General features: G+C 40.3%; 1 protein-coding gene across 1 annotated transcript; it reads right to left on the minus strand.

The window, feature by feature from the left end:
• Positions 1-2,023: 2,023 nt before the first annotated feature.
• onecutl (one cut domain, family member, like) lies at positions 2,024-8,632 on the minus strand. The gene is made up of 2 exons (XM_061219368.1): positions 7,591-8,632; positions 2,024-2,334 (listed from the first exon to the last, which is right to left on the minus strand). The coding sequence occupies exons 1-2, from the start codon at positions 8,630-8,632 to the stop codon at positions 2,024-2,026; spliced, it is 1,353 nt and encodes a 450-aa protein (XP_061075352.1).
• Between the last annotated feature and the right edge of the window lie 14,188 nt (positions 8,633-22,820).

A 22,820-nucleotide genomic window follows, 5' to 3' on the forward strand; every position in this document is an offset into this window, starting at 1 on the left:
GTGGAAGTCAACTAAGAGCAAATTAACATTATGCAGCCACCTGCCTTCATCTCCATGTCCACAGTTACAAAAATATTCTGTAGTACAGGCAACTGCTATACAGGATTGATCCAGTTTTTCATAACGTTTGGTTTATGGTAAATTTACTGTGATATTCTATGTTTTGTCAGGGGATTTCTGCAAATTGTGAGGTTTGTCAAATTGTTTACCTGCATACTGTAGGTATATACATCTACACTTGCAGGTTGTAAACTGGGAGGACAGGAAGATGAAGTGTAGCTGTCCATGGAGCATGCTTATGCTAACTCTAGATTTCACGTCCCATCTGCACATCTTTGAAATGTTGCACATTTTTCCACAAACTCAAACAGTTCAGTAAGCGCAGTATAGTAAGTTCTCCTCTTCTGACAACTCTGGCACTTTTGCTGGCTGACATTTGGATACCATTTACAAGCAGCCTATGTGTGAAATGTCATTCCTCAAAACATTCAAACAAGACCAGCCTCTGAATAGGGCCCAACCCAAGAGACATTCACCAACAGCAAAGAAATTCCCATTACTCTACATTAAAATGGCCTGAAGGAGAAATACATATTTTTACACCACTTGTTAGGGTAAAGATGGGGCTGGGCAGGGGTCAAAGGGTACATTCAGGGGAAGTGATCTTCATCTTTGGTATATCAATGGGATTCTACAGCTAAAAGCTCCCATCAGAACATATTTCAATTCAATTTCACACAGACATACAAAGCATCAAAAGGAATAATTACATTGATTGGTAAATAAATTAATTAATAAATAGAGGAAGAGAAAATAAATAATTGTTGTAATTACATTGATTGATTGGTTTTACAATTCCACAATGCTGGGTATAGACACTAGAAATGAGGACGAATGCTTAAAATCTTCCTCTGTGGAGCAGAAATGGCTCTGGTGGAACACTATGGTCCCTAATGTCTAACATTTTCCAAGAGCCATCCTTTAATTGGTGTGCTTGAAAGTTGTACAAAAGGGTAGAAGGGACCCTTTCCCTCCATTTTCCATTTACTTCCTGTAAAAAAAATGGTACAACGAGCATTCTTTTCATCATTTTCAAACAAGAAAAAGCACCTACAACAAAACTTTAGTATTACATCGTACTATGAGTAATGTCATATGGTTCCTTCATGTTGACATTTTTCATGCAGGGCCAACATGGCTCCACATTTTTTTTCCCCCCAAGTAAAACATTGTCTAAATTCAAATTGGGAAGATTCCAACTTTGAACTCAGCAGCAAATCTAATCACCAGCACTCTGCACATGACTTATAAAGCTCCTTATCGCTTACCCCTCGCTATACTGTGAAAAGAGACTTCTTAAGTACTGTTTTGATTAATATTAGGAAGTTGCATGTCTCTTGACTAGTCTAGATCTGCTAGAGCAAACCAAGGAACTGTCCACCCACATGCTTTCAGAAGAAGCACTGGATCTGACTGCATGTCCTTTTTCCCTTTTCCACAGAGGCGAGCTATCCAGCAGTGTGACGCCTGCAGTATCCATAACCCTGATTTCTTATGCTGCAGAGCAATGTCATGAAAGAGTCACTGAACGGGCGGTGTCAGTTACTAGACAGGAGGTCTCAGTTACTACACACTGTGAAGCAATAGCACAACACCAGCCTCAGAGGCTAGTCAGCAGGGTTACTAATCCCAGTTAGTGGATGGATGGGGTAATGCTTTTTAAAGTCAATTCAGCCCCATCTTATGACTACAAACTCCAGCCACGTCTATTTAAAAACATGTATGGAGATCAACCCTCTCGTGATCCTTGGCAGCACCCTTCAAGAAAGAGTGGAAATGTGTTGAGACTATCTTAAAAAATCAAATAAAATCAAGCAAATACTGAAACACACCCCTACCCCCACCCTCACCCCTACCTTATACCCCTAAGCTTTCCTAGTCCTTGGTCAGGAGTGGGACTGTTCTATGTCCACTTGTTCTATGCACCCAGGTCCCACTCTCTGTCCACGTGAAGCCTGTCCCATCAGGCCGTGCTGCAGGACACGGCTGAGGACGACGCACTGGAGCCAGAGGATCCCGTGGAGGACGGGCGGCCCTCGTCAGCCCATCTGTTGACGTTGCGGCGGCGGGCGTTCATGAAGAAGTTGCTGACGGTGGAGAGCTCCAGGCCCAGCTGCTGGGAGATGGTCACCTGCAGGTCCTTGGCTGGCCGATGGTTCTCCCGGAAGATGGCCATGAGAGTGCGGCGCTGGAGATCCGTGAACACCAGCCGGGTCCGCTTGGGGCCCTGGTTCCGCTCCAGCTTGCCCTGCTCGAGCTCCTTCCGCTTGCAGGCTGGACCAGGGAGAGAGAGAGACTCGTCACCCGAGAGCGTAACAGCTAGCCCCACTGCACATCTGCCACTGTGATGAGCAATCCACAAAATCAATGAAGCAATAAAAAAATGCAGCTATTATTACTATATATAATTACCACGGCTGTCTCACTAATGGAGTGAAGCTTAGTTTAGCTGGAACACTAAAACACTTTAGCTGGATGATTGCATCAGCTTTTGCTATCAGTTGTTTGCCTAATCTTTCCATCACCAAAAGCCAGATATTATTTTATTCAGTAGTGTTTTCTGCATATCATTGATCTACACCATTACATTATCTATCTGTTTTATGTAGTGTAGTGTACATGTACAGTAAGTACATCATAGATTTGGCTCCCCATGCTAGATTCAATACATCCATAAACGCTTTTTTAATACTGCTTCAGCATCAATGTTTTACTGCTGTATTGCACGTGTTCTTCTGGCTGTGAGTGTTACACTAACGAGCTAGCTTTATAGCTAAATGTTTTGTATACACTCATATAAATGGTTCTGTTAATGCTTTCGGATTGTTCTCCGGATACAATGAGCTTCCTTCGACTTGCAGCGCAGCAGCAACTACTCTCCCTGAATGTAATCGCGCCAAGCCCTGTTGTTCTGTCACGGCTGTGACACTGGTGATTTTAACCTTCAGTTTAACAGCAGATCGTGGCGCAGAAGGGCAGGTAAAGCTTTGATTTAAAGAAACACAGAGACGACTGGGTGCATGAGGAGAGCAGACTGGAAATGCCCAGCTCTGTGGAATTGGAAACCTCACACCCTGCTTTAAATTAAGACTCTCTCAAGGCTCCTGAAAGAAATGCCCAGTCCACATTTTTAATCATTCATCCCTCATTATTACTCATAAAAGTCATTTGCATGGTGGGTAAGGAGTGAGTGATCATCACTTTAGCAGTACTAATTTATTTTTTATTGAGACAGAAGTTGAAAGTGAGTTAAACCCATGCCCAGAATATCTAAATGGCTAAGTGGGCTTGAATACATTTTTGGTGACTCTAGTAATTATCTAAATGCTCTCTTTAAGATGTCTTTATTAGCAGTGCTTAATGGACTACCCATTTTTGCTGACGGGAGAGACGCTGTCCTCCCAAAATGAATGCACCGTTCCATCAAATTGGTCTGGAATTTCACATTTCAGCCTAATAATTGCTGTTTCATCCAGAAATTAATGTAGGCATTTTGCATTTATGTGCATTAATATTGCAAACTATGCCAACTTAATTTTTTTTGGATTATTTACTTGTGCTGTTTTCAGGACCACTTCATGATCGTCCACATCACAGAAAAGGCACATTCAAAGATTAAGAGTGCCAAAGATCGTTCCAGAATAAATTAATATCTTAGAAATGACTGAATCAATATAATTTATACTGTACTATACATTATATAGTATACTTAGAATATGTAATATACTATAATTTAGTTACACAGTGCTGCTTCATATTAAAAAGAGTGCATTAGCATGAACTGTAGACATTCTTTTAAACTATTCATTTTCAGGCCATAGTTATTTCCTCTATCATAAAACATGGTTTATTGTCAAACTGTATAGGGACTGTTTTGATCATAATGTGCTCACAACAAAACAGCATTATTTTAGGATTATGTTGCTGCAGTTGATACGATCTTGTCGTTGCACACAGGATCTGTGTTTTGCGATTCCAAGATTTTCCAACATATCAATAGATTACACTGTAATACATCATAATGTCCTGACTGCTACATTTTTATACACTTCAAGCAAAATGAAAAAAAAAAGAACTACCCAAGGACACACTCTACAGTGCCCACAGCCACTAACACTAATGAAAGCAATGGCATGATGCGATTTTTCATGCTTCTAGCATGGATTTATGTGGTTACAATTTAAGTCTCCTCCTTCATTTCCCTTTCTTCTTCTACCCATCTCTCCCTTCCACTGTGAATCAGGATCATAACACCGACCATTAAGTAAATGCTTCCTTATGCTGTAATCATCTGTAAAAGGCCTGCAATTACCATGCTATAAATTCCCAATGTTGGGGTACATGGAGAAACATAAATATTCCCCTATAGAGTTCTTATGATCGTGGGAACAGCAGCTAATCATGATGTATGCTTCTGTCTCGTGCTGCTGAAACGTGATCGAAGGGCCTTTCCCAACCCCCCAGCCTCCGAATCCACACTCCCCCTGCCTACCCCCTTCTAGTCTCCCCATCCCAAGCCCACCCCCCACTGATGTCTTGGGCCACGGGCTGATAGAAATTATTGATTAAATCTGTGCAGCTCAGACTCCTAGACCCACCGAGGCAGGTTAACCCCTACCATGCCAGGATTTGTTCCGCTCCCCAAGAAGAAACAATATGTTTGATTGTATGTATGTTGAAACTCATCTCTTTTCACTTGCTTGAAAATACATTTGATCAGTATTAGTATTAGAAATTAATACACCTGGACACTGGTCTTAACTGACAGGCTAACAGTAGGAGTGGGTAGATATACAAGGAAGAATAGATAAGCCATAGCAGACTTGCCTCACTCATTTAAGCCTTAAGCTTTAAGCCATAAGTGCCTCATTAGGCCTCTGAATAATGATTAAAAATCATATTTATCTCCCCATATTTAGTGCATTAATAGCAGGTATTATGCCCTGTGCTGAGCATAATTCAATAAACATGTTTACTGGCTACAAGCACCACTGATATTACTACTTTCTGAATAATGTTTATTTGGCTGACATGGTCTATACGTGTAGAATAATCATACACACAAGAGAGAATAATCTCGGAATGAGAGCATGTACATCACTGATTCACATACAGCTATGATTTTCCCACTCTGCCCTTTACATCTTCTCAAATAGATTTTGAGATATGATGCTTTAATGACATGGGGCAGATTTAATTATTACTAATGTTACATAAAAAGCCAGCTAACAGACATGGTCATAACCCAAGTGTTACACTTGTCTGCTGGTGAAACATCAGCTTTTTTCAGGCAGAGAAGATGGGGTTCTGTGCATTATAATTTTCGGCTGTGATTTCCTGATGCGATTGAGACGTGTGTGGGCCTAGTGTGCTGCTCTTTCCCAAGGAAATCAATACTGGCTGGTAATTAAACAAAAGGGGTCGGCCAGAAAACCCCACCTCTCAGAAAGTGGCTTATGAAGGAAGGTGCCTAGGTGCCATTGTGCTGTTTTTGCCAAGGACTATATAGGCAAAGGTTTAGCATCAGCCTCAGATTGATATCTGTTAGCAGTAGTTGAAACACCCCTATTTGATTAGCAAATGAACATCAACCAAGCATATTATGGAATTCGGAAGGCAAAAGTTGTTAGTGGATTGTAGTTATATAAACAAATGTGGGGTTTAAGAACACAGTACCCCCCCCCCCCCCCCCCCCCAAACAATTTGTCGACTTCTACAAGGCTTCATCGCGGCTACAAGGCAGATCAACGTCAAGTCACAACGCAACCACCTTTCTACCTATAACACATCAGTGATTTGCACAATCTAAAAAAACACATTTCTGCCTCAATAATCTACATAATGACATCCATGACCAACGTTGATTAGAGCTCTAGCTGGCATCAATACGTTGGAAAAAAATCACAACATCAGAAATAAACTACACAAGTAACATAAATATAACGCGCAACAGCTAAAATAGCAAAACATTAATATGACACTTGGCACAGTGGAGAAACTACAGTGTAAACATAACAGACTCATAAGAGATGATATACAGACTGAAAGCCCCAGTCCACTGAGTCTGTGGAGCCTATGAAACAAACTAAATCAATTTAATTATCTGATTATCTGTCCATAAATGCAGGAGCAACGATATCAAGTACTGCGCTTAAACTCCCCACTATATGAGATGATATACATTGCAAGACACCGAGACTGACTGTTCACACAGACCCCTGCAGTGAACAGTTTGTTGGCTGACAGAATGCTAACCAGCCCCCTCAGCCAGTCTCAAATTACTGTAGATGGTTCCTGGGAAGGTTTCCTACAAATGCAGTGCACATCAGATATTCTTCAGTCTGCAAAATCTCCCAATGCAATGCAATGTAAGGGCAGGTGAAACAATACCGTATATTAAGCAATGGTCTAGTGTCATTTTAATTTACACTTCTGCTTATGTTTTCATTTTTATAAAAAAATGCTGTTGCTTTTGCTGTTTTTATTTATATGTTTATAAGATATTGATTGTAAGAATTTAATATAGAGAAGTCATGCCTTTAGATCTGGTCTGCTCCAATGAAAATATGTACAAAAAGATAACTATTTGGATTATTGTCGAGAAGCTTGTTTCATGTCCTACAGTACACTCCTGCACAGGAACACTGTAGGAGCTCAAAAATATTTCATAATGCGTCAGCTTATAGCGATATGGTGCGCTGTTGTTTACTGACTGCTGATGAAATATCAATGGTAGGTTTACAAAGTGTGTGGAATTTGAAACATATTTCACTGCAGTAATGACAACACATCACAATCCTGTTTCAGGGTCTTGTGGTGTGCAGTACAGCTAGGTGAAGAACATTTTCCTTTTCTACCTCAAACATGGTACAGAAAGAAAATCTGCTAGCTTTTTTCACATCACATCACATCCCATTACATACATATACACTCACCGAGCACTTTATTAGGTATTTATTAGACTTATTTTTAGACTTCCACTGTTGTAGCTTATCCACTTAGAGTTGTGATGCATTGTGTGTCCAGAGATGCTCTGCTGCATACCGCTGTTGTAATGTGTAGTTATTTGCTTACTGTCACATTCCTGTCAGCTTTGACCAGTCTGGCCATTCTCCTCTGATGTTTCTCATTCACAAGGCGTTTCTGTCTGCAGAACTGCTGCTCACTGGATTTTTTCCCAGGATTTTTTCCCAGGAGATCAGCAGCTTCTGAGATACTCAAGCCACGCTCTCTGCCACCAACAATCATTGCACAGTCAAAGTCACTTAGATCAAATGTTTTCCCCATTCTGTTGGTTGATGTGAACATTAACTGAAGCTCATGATTGTATGCATTGCACTGCCATGCATTGCCACACAATTGGCTGATTAGATAATCGCATGGATAAGTAGGTATATTAAAGTAAAAATGTTCCTAATAAAGTGGTCAGTGGGTGTATATTGCACAATTCGAGAAAGTGAACATTACTAAGTTTAATTACAAAATTATATCAGACTAAAAACCTTTAAAAGCATGCACACAGAATCTTACCTTCTAACCGCAGTGATGCCATTCTCTGGAACTCTGGCTCCTGAAGCCACCTAGACATTCTCTTGAAGGTCTCACGTCCTGACTTGAGTTTCCCCCATGGTTTTGGATTCCTCAGAAGATCAGAGAGCGTGCCCTGTGACCTGCACAGCACCCTCTCTGCAAAGATGGCCTGTGGGATGCTGTACCTCTTCAGCTCTGTGATGATCCTCTGGGCCACTTCCTTTGTGTTTATTTCCTCTCCACCTCCTCCACTGCCCGGAGAGCTGTGCAGCAGGCTATCATTGGGAGAAGAGCTGGAATGGAGGTCGCCCACTTTGGAGGACGGCTGGCATTGGTGGTGGGGTTGGTAATGATGGCTGTAACTGTGAGAGTGATGACTGTGCCCATGATGAGGCACCTCCATCTTGTTTATCTGATGCCCAATGCCTGAATCTCCAAACTCCAGAGGGGACATTTCCCGTCCAAAATCTGTTGTCCTGCAGAAGATATTGCCGCCGCCACTCCCGATGTGGACCTCATACCCACCTGGAAGCATCTGTCCCCCGGCAGCAGTAGAGCCATTTCCCAGGCTACCATACCCGTGCATGGCGGCTCCAAGCCCAGACCCTGCCGACGGTGGAGAGAGGCTCTGTGGCATTCCAAGGTCTTTGGTGTAAGGGCTATAGAAGTTACCACCTAGTCCCCTGTCCTCCCGCATGAGTGTGAAACTCCCAATAACATTGCTGACTGGCAAGCAAGGATGGTGATGGTGGTGGTGGTGGTGGTGGTGAAATTTGTCCTCCAGAGGTTGTAGGGGAGTCAGTGTGGTGTAGGTGCTACCACAGCTTGTTGGTGAATCCCCCCCATAGCCAAGTGCAGACAAGGAATGGTCCAGCCCAAGGGGTCGGTGTTCAGGGGTCTCAAGGGTCATAGTGGACCCCCCCAAAGGGGGCCGTGGAAAGGCAGCGGAGAGGTCACGCGAATGCAACATCGCTCTCCCATCCTGCGTATGTGTGAGCTCGGCATGGCTTTGGATAGACATCTCTCCAATATGTCCATCCATTTCTGATGAAAATACAAGACGTTTCTCCCCTTAACAACTTTTGGCTTGTGTACTACAAATCTGATTTTTGTTGCCACTTGCGTCCAGTAGAATGTATTATTTATTGATTATTAATGAAGTTACCTCTTGGTTTCTGGTCTGATAGTTGAATTATTTACAATAGATGTCCAATGGTCAGTCCATCACTCCGGTCTCTTGACACTTAAATAAAGAAGCAGCGATGTAAATTAACACAGCAACGTGGTATCACAATTACTATTTAATTACCATTTAATCCGGGAAAAATGTATGAAAAATATAATTCACTCATACAACTTCGTCCCGATGCACTTAACCTAACTACTTAATTCAGTTTATCAGTGCCAAAATAAAAATACATTTGAACAAAACAAGAACCCATCGACATTTCGCGTCTGGAGAAATCAATTCGTTTGGAGGACAAAAACGTTCGAGACAGCGTTTAAGAATAGACTCAAAGATGGATACTATACGTTCAGTCAAAAGTTTTCCTGCCTTGCATCGCTTTCCATGAATTCTGAATATTCAATGAGCGGGCAATTCTTGGGATATTAGCCCGCGTTATTTGGCTTGCTTACCTCACAACAGAGGCGATGCGCGACGGTCGTGTTGGACACAGCAGCCGAAGATGCACCGATTTGTTATAATGTTGTTGTTGTTTTTTTTGTTTTGTTTTTTTTGTAACACAGCTAGAGAAAACCCAACTTGGCTTATTCCAAAATGCTTGCAAATGGGTCGCTGTTCTCGATCAATTACATATTTTCAGCCCCTCGTTGTCTGGATCTGTGTCCTGTGTGTCCCTCCTCCAACCAGCTCGCTCGCGCAGCGCCACACAATTGGTCAGCCGTGGGTTTTGAAGAACAGATGTACTGGAGACGCTAAATCTATTGAAATGAGAGGCCACAATCGACTGCTGACCAGACGATGCTTTCCGACCCCGTCCCTTGCTCCTCTTCTGAAAACTGATAGCCTCGCTCCTTTTCCTCTATCTCCTTTTCTCTTTCTCTTTCATTCTCTCAAGAGATTTTCAACCTCCGTCTCTCTCATTCTGCCACTTCATCGATTTCCCCACCAACTCTTTCTCTCCTCTCCTCTCCTGCTCGCACGCTTGCTCGTTTCAGTACGTCACGAGCTTTAAAATCTGACAGATGTGCAATGAAATTCCAACTTCAATTAACCCTTTCGCTTCGGCAGACGTCGCCCAAAAAATTGAAAAAAAAGAAAGAAAAAAAAAAAGGGGGGGGGGTGGTATTCAGAAGAACGGGGTACAGAAAGCCGTGTCCTGAATCTTTTCTCCAGCCTCCAATCGAACTGCTGCCTTGCGTAATGCGTAAGAACATTGTAAACAATGACAGTGAGTAATTTAATAACTAATGGGGTGTCTACAAAAGTTCCTGGGTTGTAAGAGTCATAATTTAAACACAGCACATCAGGTTTTTAAATGGAGTCCTCATTTATATTCGCACATCATTGTTATATACTAACATACTAACAATGCGATATTATTATAATTATTATAATAATGATGATTATTATTATTATTATTATTATTATTATTATTATTATTATTATTATTATTGTTGTTGTTGTTGTTGTTGTTGTTGCTGCTGCTGCTGCTGCTGCTGATGATGATACTGCTGCAGCTGTTGTTATCGCAATGCTACTTGCATTACAAAATGTTATAAATGTTATAATTCAGTCGACTAATCAATATCTACCTACTTTAAAGGAAAAAAAGTAATTATTTATAACGACAGTGCGCAGAAGCACGAGGTGTCTTCCTATCTTTGTGCCTGGCAGCTGAGAATTAAAAAAATAGGTCTAAGTAGACCTACTTGCAAAAACTGTTGATTGGCGTCTATGATTTTGAAAATACTGGCTGCTGTATAACATTTCGGTTTTTACAAGTAATTATTCAACACCAGAAACACTTTGAGAAACCTTGCCAATAATAAAAAATGTAATGTGACGGTCCTTTTTGCAGTTTTTTGGAGATCATAGCAAAATACATATCATTATTAAACCGAAATTATTTTGCTTGCAACAATAATAATATGACATGCAAAAGTTATCATGTGGAATTATTAACAGGGAGAGATTAAGCTTATTACAAACTGTTCACTTATGGGCAACGCACACAACTGGGTGTCAGTATCCAAATTGCAAATTGCAACACTGGATCCTGGATGGATTTAATACTGGAAATGATATATGATCAAGGAAATTAACCATTCATACGAGTGTTTCTCAATGACATGGCCTACACTAAATACTCCCAGCACAAAAATGTGTAGCCTTTCTCCTTTTTTAACAGCCCATTTTGGCGGGCTGACGATGCGTGTGAATTGGGAGTTGACGGAGGGGAGGGTGGTTGGTACATGGCATACTAATCATATCTAACTGTCAGTTTAATTTTCAGAGATGAGCAATTCTGGCGTTTGAAAAATTCCAAGTCCGGTGTGGGACCGCTGTCTTCTCGCAGCAGATGCTGCCTTATCGATCCGCAGCACGAATGGGTGGACGGAGAGATGGATGTATGGATAGCGGGTAGCTCGAGGTAAAATGGTCAGTGGCTCTGGCACGAATATAAAAGGTTTTCGAGGGCGTTGGGGTGAAAGTTCACCTTCTGCTGTTGTAAAAAGCGGACAGACTGACACCCGAGCAAGAACGGACGCGGGATTAGCGTAGCTGTGATGGCCCCTTAATTTACATCCTGGTTATTTTTTAATCAACGGTCAATCTCCTCCCTAAATACAATACACAACAAACAAATGCCCATATATACAAACATTGGGAAACATGGAAAACTATTCTACCACTTTTTTATGATAGCGTTGCAATCAATGCCAACCACAGTAGCCTAAGAGATATGTACAAAATCATCGATTTGTTCTCCCAAACGTGCCTGACGTTATTCGGCACTAGGCAGTACACAAACATTACCCAAAATGACTGGATAGTGTATATATATATATATATATATATAAAATAATTGTGTACTGTGATTAAATTAACCAATTGTACTACTGTGGTGGACATCGGTGGACTTATCATGTCCTCAAGCGCACACAAGGTCCCAAGTGCAGACATCCAGTGTCCGGTAGAAATTATAATATAGCCATCACCTTTAACCTTATCTTGTAGGGATAAAAGACAGAAAACAGTTAGTAAATCTGATCGCAGACGTAGATGAAAAGGTGAATGGACAGAGCCCACAAATGCAATCAGTGTATCCGTGTATTTATATTATTATTATTATTATTATTATTATTATTATTATTATTATTATTATTAGTAGTAGTAGTAGTAGTAGTAGTAGTAGTAGCTGTTATTATTATTATTATCATTATTATTATTATTATTATTATTATTATTATTATTATTAGTAGTAGTAGTAGTAGTAGTAGTAGTAGTAGTAGCTGTTATTATTATTATTATTATTATTATTATTATTAGTAGTAGTAGTAGTAGTAGTAGTAGTAGTAGTAGTAGTAGCTAGTATATATATTATTGGTATATAATAATAATAATAATAATAATAATAATAATAATAATAATAATAAGAAGAAGAAGAAGAAGAAGAAGAAGAATGGCTATTTAACTAGTAGTAATATTTATGAAAACTTTAATTTACTCAAATGTAATATTGGTGCCCGTTGATTTATTTATTGATTGATTTAGCAATTTTTAACAATTTGTTATTATTATTAACTTTAGCTTAAGATAGCATTGCATGTTTACAATGACTTGAGGTAGTGCGCATATTGTAATTTCCTTTTTTCAGCACTACATAAAGTGAACAGTTCCTTGCCATGCTTTTAGCCGTGTAACAAAATAAAATCAGCAATACCCTCACAAGTTCCAACAAAGCACAAAGAATCACAGATCAAATTTGAATCCTCCCACGACTTGTGCATGTGTGCGTGTGTGTATGGGTCTGTGTGCGCGTGTGTGCGTCGTTCGTGTGTATGCGTGATGCAACATTTTCAGTGTTGAATCAACTCTTACAGAGTAGCCTATATATGGTCCCATTTGGGCTCAGGTTCTCTGCTAGAGTTGAAATAACTGGATATTTTCCTGTAGGCCTATACACACACCACCCACACAGACATACATACACCAATAAATAACAAAATCAGACCAGTCAAACTGTAGTGTCTGCTGTCAATCTGCACTTTTACTTTTTTCATCTTTTGAGCAAGATAAACATTATACAAAAGGTTATTGGGTTGATAGTGATCGCAAAAAATACTTAAAACAGCTCGATAGAATTGCCTTGTTTTACTCATGAAAGAACATGCATGTTTAATATACATTTCATTTTCAAAATCAAGCATCAAAGGTCAGCCTATATTAATGTTGCTATAGTAAAACTGCTCACTGAAATATATAATTTAAGCTTTTACAGATTCATCAAAGATAAAAAAAAAAATACCAGAGCGTAATAGGACCCTAAATGCTAAATAGGCAACTTCATGAACGACTGCTGCTCTTTTAAACACACAAATTTGAGTGTACAGACAGTAGCTACCATGTAAAACATGACTTTCGAAACCCACAACATGTCCAGTGCATTAATAATTTAGTCAGTGGTCCTGGCGCAATAGCACTTAAAAGACGTAGAGCCACCTCATGCGCATCCTGGATTCCTTACAGTGCTCAAGTGACTTTTCAGTTGGGATCGTCCGGGTCAAGAGTTAAGACGACAATGACAGACGAACGAAACACCGTGGAGCATCCAGTGAAATTCACAGAAATATGAAACGTAGGCTACCAGTACAATATCCTCAATATTATTTTATTTGAGTAAAGGAACGATGATGTGAGACAAAACAACGTTTTGAACGTTCTTCAAAATACTTTTCTGAGCTGCCAGTTACTCAAATTAAAACCTATAGTCCATGACTGAACGTTTTGTCATTTAGGCTATGATTGAAATCAGGATTGATTGCGATAACTATAAACGCAAAAATCAGCACTTGTTGCATGTCATTTTAATGCTGTATTTTCATGTCCAGAGGTCCTTCAGCCGGCATGCACCAACATAGACAAAGCATTGTAGCCTATATATGCCGATAGCTTTGCTTTGTTGCAGCCGAACTAGTTTCACAATCGGGACTACAAATGAGGATGCCACTTTATAAAGCAGTATTTAACACTAACACGGAAATAATGACATAATTTACAATATAATTTGTATACAAATGGATTGTGCTGGATCGCTGTCATTCAAACAATTTAGTTTTCTTAGCAGAAAAGTTAAAAAAAAAAGCAAAATTGTATTTGTTTTTATTTAAAACAAATTGGAGAATAAAGGCTATTGGCATTTTATTCTATTGCGGTAACGATAAAAATGAGATTATTTTAACTTTTATTTGCAAAAAGTCTGACCACACATTTCGGAAGGCGAACGTTTTATAACAAATCGGTAGGCCTTACGGAGAATTAATCGTGATTTCTTATACATGTACATATAAGTGATCGTGATATGAATACTGACGAGCAACAAGCAGTGACATAATAGCAATTACACGTAGGGATTATCTGGAAGACATAACTGTAACTAACGTGGCAAGTTAAATGGAAAAAAACTATTTTAAAACAGTAAAAGATAGTGATTTGGTGATCTTTTCTTTTTGGTGATATTTAGCTTTTACATCACAATTTAAGAATAGTTCCAACGATTCATCAAGCCATTAATAGATATAAACAACACATACTAAAATATAATTTTAATTGCAACAAACATCAGAACAGGTGAATGTTTACTTAATTAAATGAGTTATTACTAAACTGAAATCTTAAAAAAAAAAAAATCATAAAAAATCGTATTAACAAATTGCACGATTTAAAAAGTATATGAATAGTCTGGGTATTCATATGTATTTTAGGCTACATGTTGCCATTAATATGTTCGACTATAATTTGTCTCGTGAACTAAATAATAAAACAAAACATCGTGAGGCCCACGAACATAAAATAATCACCTTTTGTGCATGCATAATCTGACACAACAAAGGAATATTCACCCCCTTTACAAATCAATAAAATCAATTATTACTTTTGGGACCACGGATCAGGGAAAGCAAGCACCGTTCAAACGCATATTTATTAAGAGGGGTTCAGATGTAGAAAAGCAGTATATAAGCAGTATTACTAAGCTACTTGAAAATATAATAATAATAATAATAATAATAATAATAATAATAATAATAATAATGAAAAATAATTGACTTAGCAAGCAATGTAATCACTTTCACAAAACCGACTATCACATAAGAAAGTTGAAATAAGTTATTAAGGTATTATTATTGTTGTTATTATTGTTGTTGTCTCCATTAATTTCCACATAAATACAATAATTTTAATAACGGCAATAAAGCTGACGTATAAATAGTGCTGCAGACGGTTGGCGTTGCCTATCTTGTTGCTGTTGTACGCTTACTTACATAAGTAGCTACTTTTTATTCTTAGGTTACACGATAGTATGATCGAATGTGGACGAGCACAGGGGAAAATAACCAAGGTTACATCTTCTGTCGTCACTTTATCTGTTGGATTCAATTACTTGAAATTCGTTTTAATGGGATCAGCTGTCTAACCTATTTAATATAACGTGCAATTTAATGTTGTAGGCCTTGCATAGACATTTGGTTTCCAGAGGAACCCTTTTGTATAGCATATTAAACTTTGTTCACAGCTATTCACTGTCTCTTCAAGACCAGTAGGCCTAGAGCAAATCTGAAATCTGCTAGAAATAACAGAGTAGTTCCATATTTCTAACTAGAAATAGATGTGAATTACACATTAGCACCGGCCTATAGGCTATCTTGTCCCTGTTAACTGGAAATGTAGCTGTTTTGTTTTAATATATTTTAAACGCTTACTCATTACATTACATTAATGGCATTTTTCAGACGCTCTTATCCAGAGCGATGTACAGTTGATTAGACTAAGCAGGAGACAATCCTCCCCTGGAGCAATCCAGGGTTAAGGGCCTTGCTCGATATTCCTTACTTGATATTCTGAATAGTATAAATGCGTTTGGATATATGCATTTAATACAATTGTTCGATATCAGGACTACAAATACAACAGTAGGCCTACAACTTTGGTGAATTCATCACAATACATATCTACCAGTAAGATTATTATTGCAGGGGTATCTTACGGTAGAGCAGGCCTATATGCCAGCCTAAAGTAAAAAATCGAATCGTCAAGATGTCAAAAGAAGGAAATTAGCAGAACAGATTCGCCTATTAAAATCATATAACGCATATTTCTAGAAAACAAGGGGTCGTTTTCTGCTGCAAAATAGAAAAGTAGGCTATTCAAAGTGGAAAAGAAAAAGTGGAAAACAGATCTCTCTTACATATCCTGGCATAATCAGAATAAATTACTCAAACACCAAAGTATAGGCTATTTTAAAAACACCCGCATGACCGTTTCTTTCACCCGATTATCAGGTTTCTTTCACCTGATAATTAATGACTGCGCAATGTAGCCTACAGGTATTTGCATTATAATTTAGGCAGGCGCTGATATAGGACTTTCCTGTGTCAGTGCTTAAAAAGTCTTTCATGTTGTCAATCAGAACACAAAGTTACTCTCACCTTATAGCTGAAGTTATACGAAAACCCTGCCAGGGATAGCGATTTTAAATGAGCTTAGTTGCCTTTCTCTTAAAAAAATAACTTTCCAATACAAAGTAAATTTCCTTTGGTAGAAAATATTGATGACAATTCTTGGTATGAATCTTTTGAGTCACTTTTTACAGTAAATTAATGTTAAACAAAAAAAAAAAACTCATGTTTTATGCAGGTGTTTATAGTGCGGGCATAAAGCCATCCATGCGTGTAAATTCCTATATTCGCCTTGAATGCTAATTATTAGGCTAATATATCTGTCCTTCAGAACCAAATGGTGATCTGTTGGCTTTAACCATATAATATTTTATTATTTGGAGAAAACGCCTGTATTCCCCATAGAGGAAGCAAACTATGACCACTCACACAATGTTATCATTAGCTATTAAATCTGCTGCTTCTTTAACGCAGGCAGTTTCCTCACAATGGAGGGTAACCATTTAACATCAGTTTCATCCTCACGCTGATTGCGGTAACCAGGTCTTCCAGACCTAGACCAAGAAAAAGGATAACCTTGCATCATTTCGCTTATTCAACCCTTTAAGGTGTAAGATACACATATATGTTATTAAGTTCTTAGTTGATGTAGGCTAACGATCACTACACGAAAGCTAGACTGACTTAATATTTTCAGGAAACATTCCAGAAAAACCTACTCCTCAAAGCTTTAAAAAGTACTTGGAGTGAGCATACTCATCCACACTCAAAGTTATGAACATTATCGTCTGAACAGGCCACTTTCTCGCGAGAGACAGACGCGGGAAATAACGCTTGGGGACCAATGATGTGAGTCTGAATTTTGCGGCCGGGTACATTTCATGTCTTGTAATATCTGGATGCTAGAACATACAAACATTAATTTATTACTCACTTTTTTCAGATTATTTACTTAAAAAGATACAAATGACTTACAAACGACATTGAAAGGTCGGTCCTAGATCCACCGCATGTTTTTTAAAGAATTGTCGGCCTTTTGTGAGGAATATGGCTGATTGCTGTGTATCAGCCACAGGTGTGTCATTACACTACCAGGAAAGATTTCAGTAGTTTTTCGGCTCTAAGTCTGGGTTTGCAAGACTGCGCTTAATGGGTTTTTGGAATCGATTGAGTAAGACACGTTTATTCCTTTCTGTGGACAAATGGACATCAAAGTAAGGATGTATTTCCAGAAAATTAAGAAAACTAGCATGCATCCCACTTTTAATTGAGTTATTATGCCTAATGGTGCAATATGATCAAAACGAGACATGCATTGTAAATGTATAGCCTTTTTCAGTCGACAAGTTTTTTGTTAATGCTAAAAATGTTGTTTATTGTGGAAAACAGCTTTTGCCTCATTATGCAGCTTTCTGTCTTGTAACTGAAGAATTCTGATTTACCTGTCGAGACATTGTTATCATTGTCTAAAGGTACCCTGTTTAATATATAAAGGTGCTAGTGCAACATGCAGGAGTACAGTCTTTAAGGAATATTAAATACAGGTGTGGATAAATCCCTTAAATGTAAATTTTTCTTCTTGGCTGTGGACTTTAGAATTTGAGACATTCTTTAAATTCTGAAGTGTTTCCTATATACTACAATTCTCTCTGTAAGTGTATAGAGAAGGTGTAATACCTTTGGGTCTTAAAACATCTACTGGCATGTTAACAAGGAGTATATTTGAGCTTTATCAGGTTGAGGTCTATATCCTACTTTCCAAGTGCCTCCCTCTCCAAACAGAGGGAATAGTAAGTTACCTCATGTATTTATCATATAAGTTATCTAACTGAGAAATGACCATGAACAGGCAAGAATGCATTATTTATACCTTTTAAATATTTCCCTATAGTTACTTTCTACAGTACCTCTCACAACTGTATGCAGTGTAAAGACATACAATCTACTGTATTTCTTAATGTAGGAAGACACGTCTGACTTCTGCTTGCGTTTACTGCATATTTCTCACTAACCACCAGTTTATCCCTAGAGCTGGCCCATGAAGGCATTGCATGTGTGTGTGTGTGCTTGCGTTTGTGCATGTGCATGTGTGTGTGTGCATGTGCGCATGTGTAAATCACACAAATGGAAATCTGAAATAGAAGCTCTTGCCTTTAGTTGAATTTGGTACTTTCTGGATATTTATTGAGAAATGTTGTCCCACGTATTTCATGCATATTTATGAGCTAACTGGTCTAATATGCCGTATATTATTGGATTATTAGAGGGCATATAAATAAAACAGTTGGTGGCAAAAGAGATTCAAATATAATTTTATTTTGCATAAAGATGCAAAATATAACTAATTATACCTTTAAGCTAAAATATCAGTCATGTCTCGTTTTATTAATAGGGCACTGAACTAATATGAAATGAAAGTTCCTGAACCCCCCTCCTACACCCCCCACCCCCCGCCAATCCCTCTTCAAGTTCATAGCTGGTACGTCACATATGATTCATAGGACGAATGCACACAAGAGTAAGAACATTGCCAGGCATGCATGATAACAAAAAAAACCCCTACTGATTAATACATACTGTACTGTTCTCCCTCCTGCGCGACAGTGTTGCGTTCTTCCAATCATCAGCCTGCGGGTCTTGTGGCTTTGACAAACACTGCTTTCCCGGGTTGATGTTGATCAGGGTCTGTGTGGAGGATCCAGCCCAGGCCGGCAGGCTGTGGTCTCTGCCTGACCGCACAGCGCGAGCCAGCCCCAGCCGCACGAGCCAGCCCCAGCCCTTCTCCCCCTCCTCCCTGACCCGGCCATCCCGCGGCCGGAACAAAGATCCCCATGCCCCTCTCCAAATAATTCCCTCCTTGCCTTTTCTTCTCTGTTGTCATTTCTCCTCCATGCTTTCCCTGGCTTTTCCTTCACTCTGTTGGGCAGGGATCCTCTCTGCCTCTCTCCTGCTTCTCTTCACGCAGACAGACCCTGCATCTCTCTGCCCTGCCTTCTGTTTCTCTCCCTTCGCTTTTTAATCAGCATGTTAATAAGAAAGGTAACTAATCAATACGGTCAATGGCTAGGCCCCGCAATTGATACCATCTCACCCAGTCCCCTCAGCACCCCACCCCCCCATCACTAGCAAACACACACATGCACACACAGACACACATGTACACAGTGGCTCGAGCACTTTTAGCTACAGGGACCTTGAGTGCTGATTAAAATAAATGGACATGCTAATGCTAAAGTGAAGAGTACATTTGTGGCACTGGCTCAATTACCAAGCAAAGCACCACTCACTATTTTCTTTCTTGTTCTCTTGTCTGTTTTTTTATTTTTGCTCTCAACAGTTTTGTTTTAGGGCTCGTTTCTGTAAATCCCCCCCCTCCCTGAAAGGTTGTGTTGTGTTGCGTTGTGTTGTGTTTTTTTTTCTCTTCTTCTTCTTCTTTTGAATCCACAATATCCTTTAGGGCAACAAATGTTAGTCTCTGAGGGAAAACACTCTGCTGAGAGAAAAATACACAGCTGAGGGCTTCAACAGAGAGGAAAGAAAGAATACCTCCTGCAAACACACACACACACACACACACACACACACACACCTCCCAACAGCACTTCACCCCCCACCCAGCATAATAACATTCCTAGCCACCCCAGGATATGGAGTCAACAAACATATGGCTCTATATCTGCAGAGACATTGGGAGACATAAGAGATGTGGCAGAAGATGAAGGAAAAGAACACATACAGAAGCTACATACAGTAGGAAAGGTTACAGATATGAGGAGGCCTTTCAGGTTGACATGACAGTAGCATCTGTCTGATCGTGAGCCTCTGTCTTTTTGCCTCCCAGTAAATTCCTTCCTCGTGTCTCTGCTGTGGTCCTGCTGGTGTACCGAAAGTCTTTCCCTTTGATTCTATACTTGGATGCTTTTTTTTCTTCTTCAATTCTTTTGTAAATCGATATACTCTAATTTTCAGACAGAACTGGAACCGTGAATATTTGAAAAGACAGAGAGGCCAGAAGCATTTTGATGGGCAAAGGCCAAGTGAGATGGATGAAGGTTCGAAAAAAAAATCTTTCAAAACTCATCAAGCTTATTTCTCATATATCTCATGCTACTTGCGGAAAATCCGGAGAATAAGGCATCAGTCGCAGTGTATGCGTTGAGCCGGAGATACGGCAGCCGTCCACCGGCTTTTCGGCTGTACCCAAACCTAAAAAACAAATTCAGGGTTGTAAATGTGCAGATCTGAAAGTACCCCAGGGGGAGTCAGAATGACCACTGCCCTCAGTGCTTCCCTCCCCATCGCCTCCCGCCCCTCGGGCTGTCGCCCTTCATCACCCAGGCCTCCATCTTGGATGTTGCAGTCGCCTAGCAACAGTAGCCAGGGTGGCCGCTCAGAGGCCAGGGGCTATCGATCCCTGAGATAATAAATGGACCACAGCCAAACTCAGCTCATCCCCTCCCTGCACACTTACAGCTATGTCAGGGGCCTGCAGTTCTCTCTTATTTTCAGAATTCATTTTGTAAACATGCTGCCTGCTCTGGGACAGCGGGCCCGGAAAGCTGCTTGTTCAGCCCTGGACCCGAGGAGATCAATGAGTCTGAAACCAAGCCACCGTCCAGCGGCCCTTCGCTAATGGAGGGAGCTGAGAGTGAAAATGGAGGACAGAGAAATAAAAAATCGCCAATGCAGGCAAACTGACAGAGAAGGTCTTCTGAATTACCATTTAACACTAAGGCTGGTTGAAAAAAGCAAGGCATAGCACATTTGTTGTAGCTCGTATTGCTCGGTTTCATTTGAACTTGGATGTAAAATGACTTGTGTGAGCTAATTGGAAAATTTAGCCCTGTTCCCCAGCTACAATTATGTAAGATATAGATAGTATTTTGCTAATATTGGTTTGGTAAACGTAAATGAAATAAACTTAAATTGATTATTTTCATGTTCCGTTTGCAATCCCTTTGCAATTACATTATTGATTTCACACTTAAATTCTACATAACATAACAGAATTAAATTCTACATTCTACATAACACAACAGAAAAGACCTTTCTAATTTAACACCATTTCTATGACTGGACCCCTGGTTTTAGAAATTCTGCACAGCTTAGGTTAAATGATCCCCATCTCTAAAACTGCAGTCATTAGTAGGACGAGGTGGACACCAAAAAAACAAACAAGAATCCCCATACAGCTAAAAACACTTTCATCCCTATTCATTGGAGAAGGCATGGCCTTTCTCATCAGGCAGGGGTCAGTCACCTATGATCTCTTCAGCCTACGCTGGAAGGACAGCATAAACACACATCTTAAGCAAATCTATTACTTTGGTGAAGGATTATACATAAGAGAAAGTGATTTCATTCGCTGTACACTGATAGTTTTAAGTAAAACGAAAATCAGAAAAAACAATGTTTTAAGTGAAATGTTTGCATTTGCTGAAAGCCTCAAGAGACAGGAAATGAAATTGATCAGCAATAACGCTAACATCAGCCTGCCTCCACTCTTACTATAATCAAAAATAAGTAAACCAATTTCAATCATTTTTAATAACTATGCTTAAAAAATATTCAAATCAATGAACAAGCATTTTACAGGTGACACACCATAATACGCCAGCACCTTAATCTTGGAATAACTTGATTATCCAAGGTCAAAAATAAGCTCACAATCAATTGCACGCAGTGCAATAAGGCACCCTGCTTTAAAATAGAGCCCTGCAGTGCTGCTTTTGTAGGTGCCCTTGGTCGGTGGACGCAGATGGCCGTCCGGCACGTGGCTGGACGTGGGCAGCAGAATGACCCCCAGCTGGACATTGCGGACAGGTCACGCCCCGGTCCGCCCACCCCTCTGTCTTTCGGGACAGCTGTCAGCAGGCAGTGGTAATGGAGGGCCCCTCCCCCAGAGAGGCCAGGGGACAGGGCCTGTCCAGTTGCCCCCAGGCTCTTCCGCTGGACATCCTGACTGCAAACGGATAGGTCTGTCGCCGGATCTCCTGATAAGGCAGAGATGGGAGGGGGGATGGAGTGTGTGTGCGTGGATGGGGGGTTGGGGGGTAGAGGAAAGTGAAGAAGGCATGTGCATGAATGATGGGTGACATAAAGAAAACTGATAGCATTCACTAAGATTTCTGAAACTCTGTGGTGCATTGCCCTTGTTTCCAGTTCGCGGGGGCATACGGTACAGTAGATGAGGGCTCTGGGGCGGGAAAAGGACAGCCTGCTGAGCCCCGGCTCAGACGACTTCGTGTGACACGTGGGTGGAGCAGGGTAGAAGCTGAGGGAGCTGGAGAAAGAAGGCAGGGTGTAAACATTGTATCCACGCTGTTTTCTTTTTCAAAGTTGCTTCGAAATGCAACGGCGGGAAGTGGCGCGGACTCAAGGACTGATTGGAAACTCCATGATCAAAGAGGCAGCGGTGTGATCAGCCGATGCCTTCGGCGCAACACGGGGCAGAGAGCCACGGAGGGAGCGGCGCTGCCCGAGTCCAGGGGGCTGCAGTCGAGCTGCCCACTGAGCGGGGGCTTTGGGTTCAGCCGCCTAGAGTAGCATCGATAAATCAATAGGACACACGTCACTGCAGGCCTGAG

Source organism: Conger conger, chromosome 1 (assembly GCF_963514075.1).
Source record: "Conger conger chromosome 1, fConCon1.1, whole genome shotgun sequence".
NCBI classification, from domain to species: domain Eukaryota; kingdom Metazoa; phylum Chordata; class Actinopteri; order Anguilliformes; family Congridae; genus Conger; species Conger conger.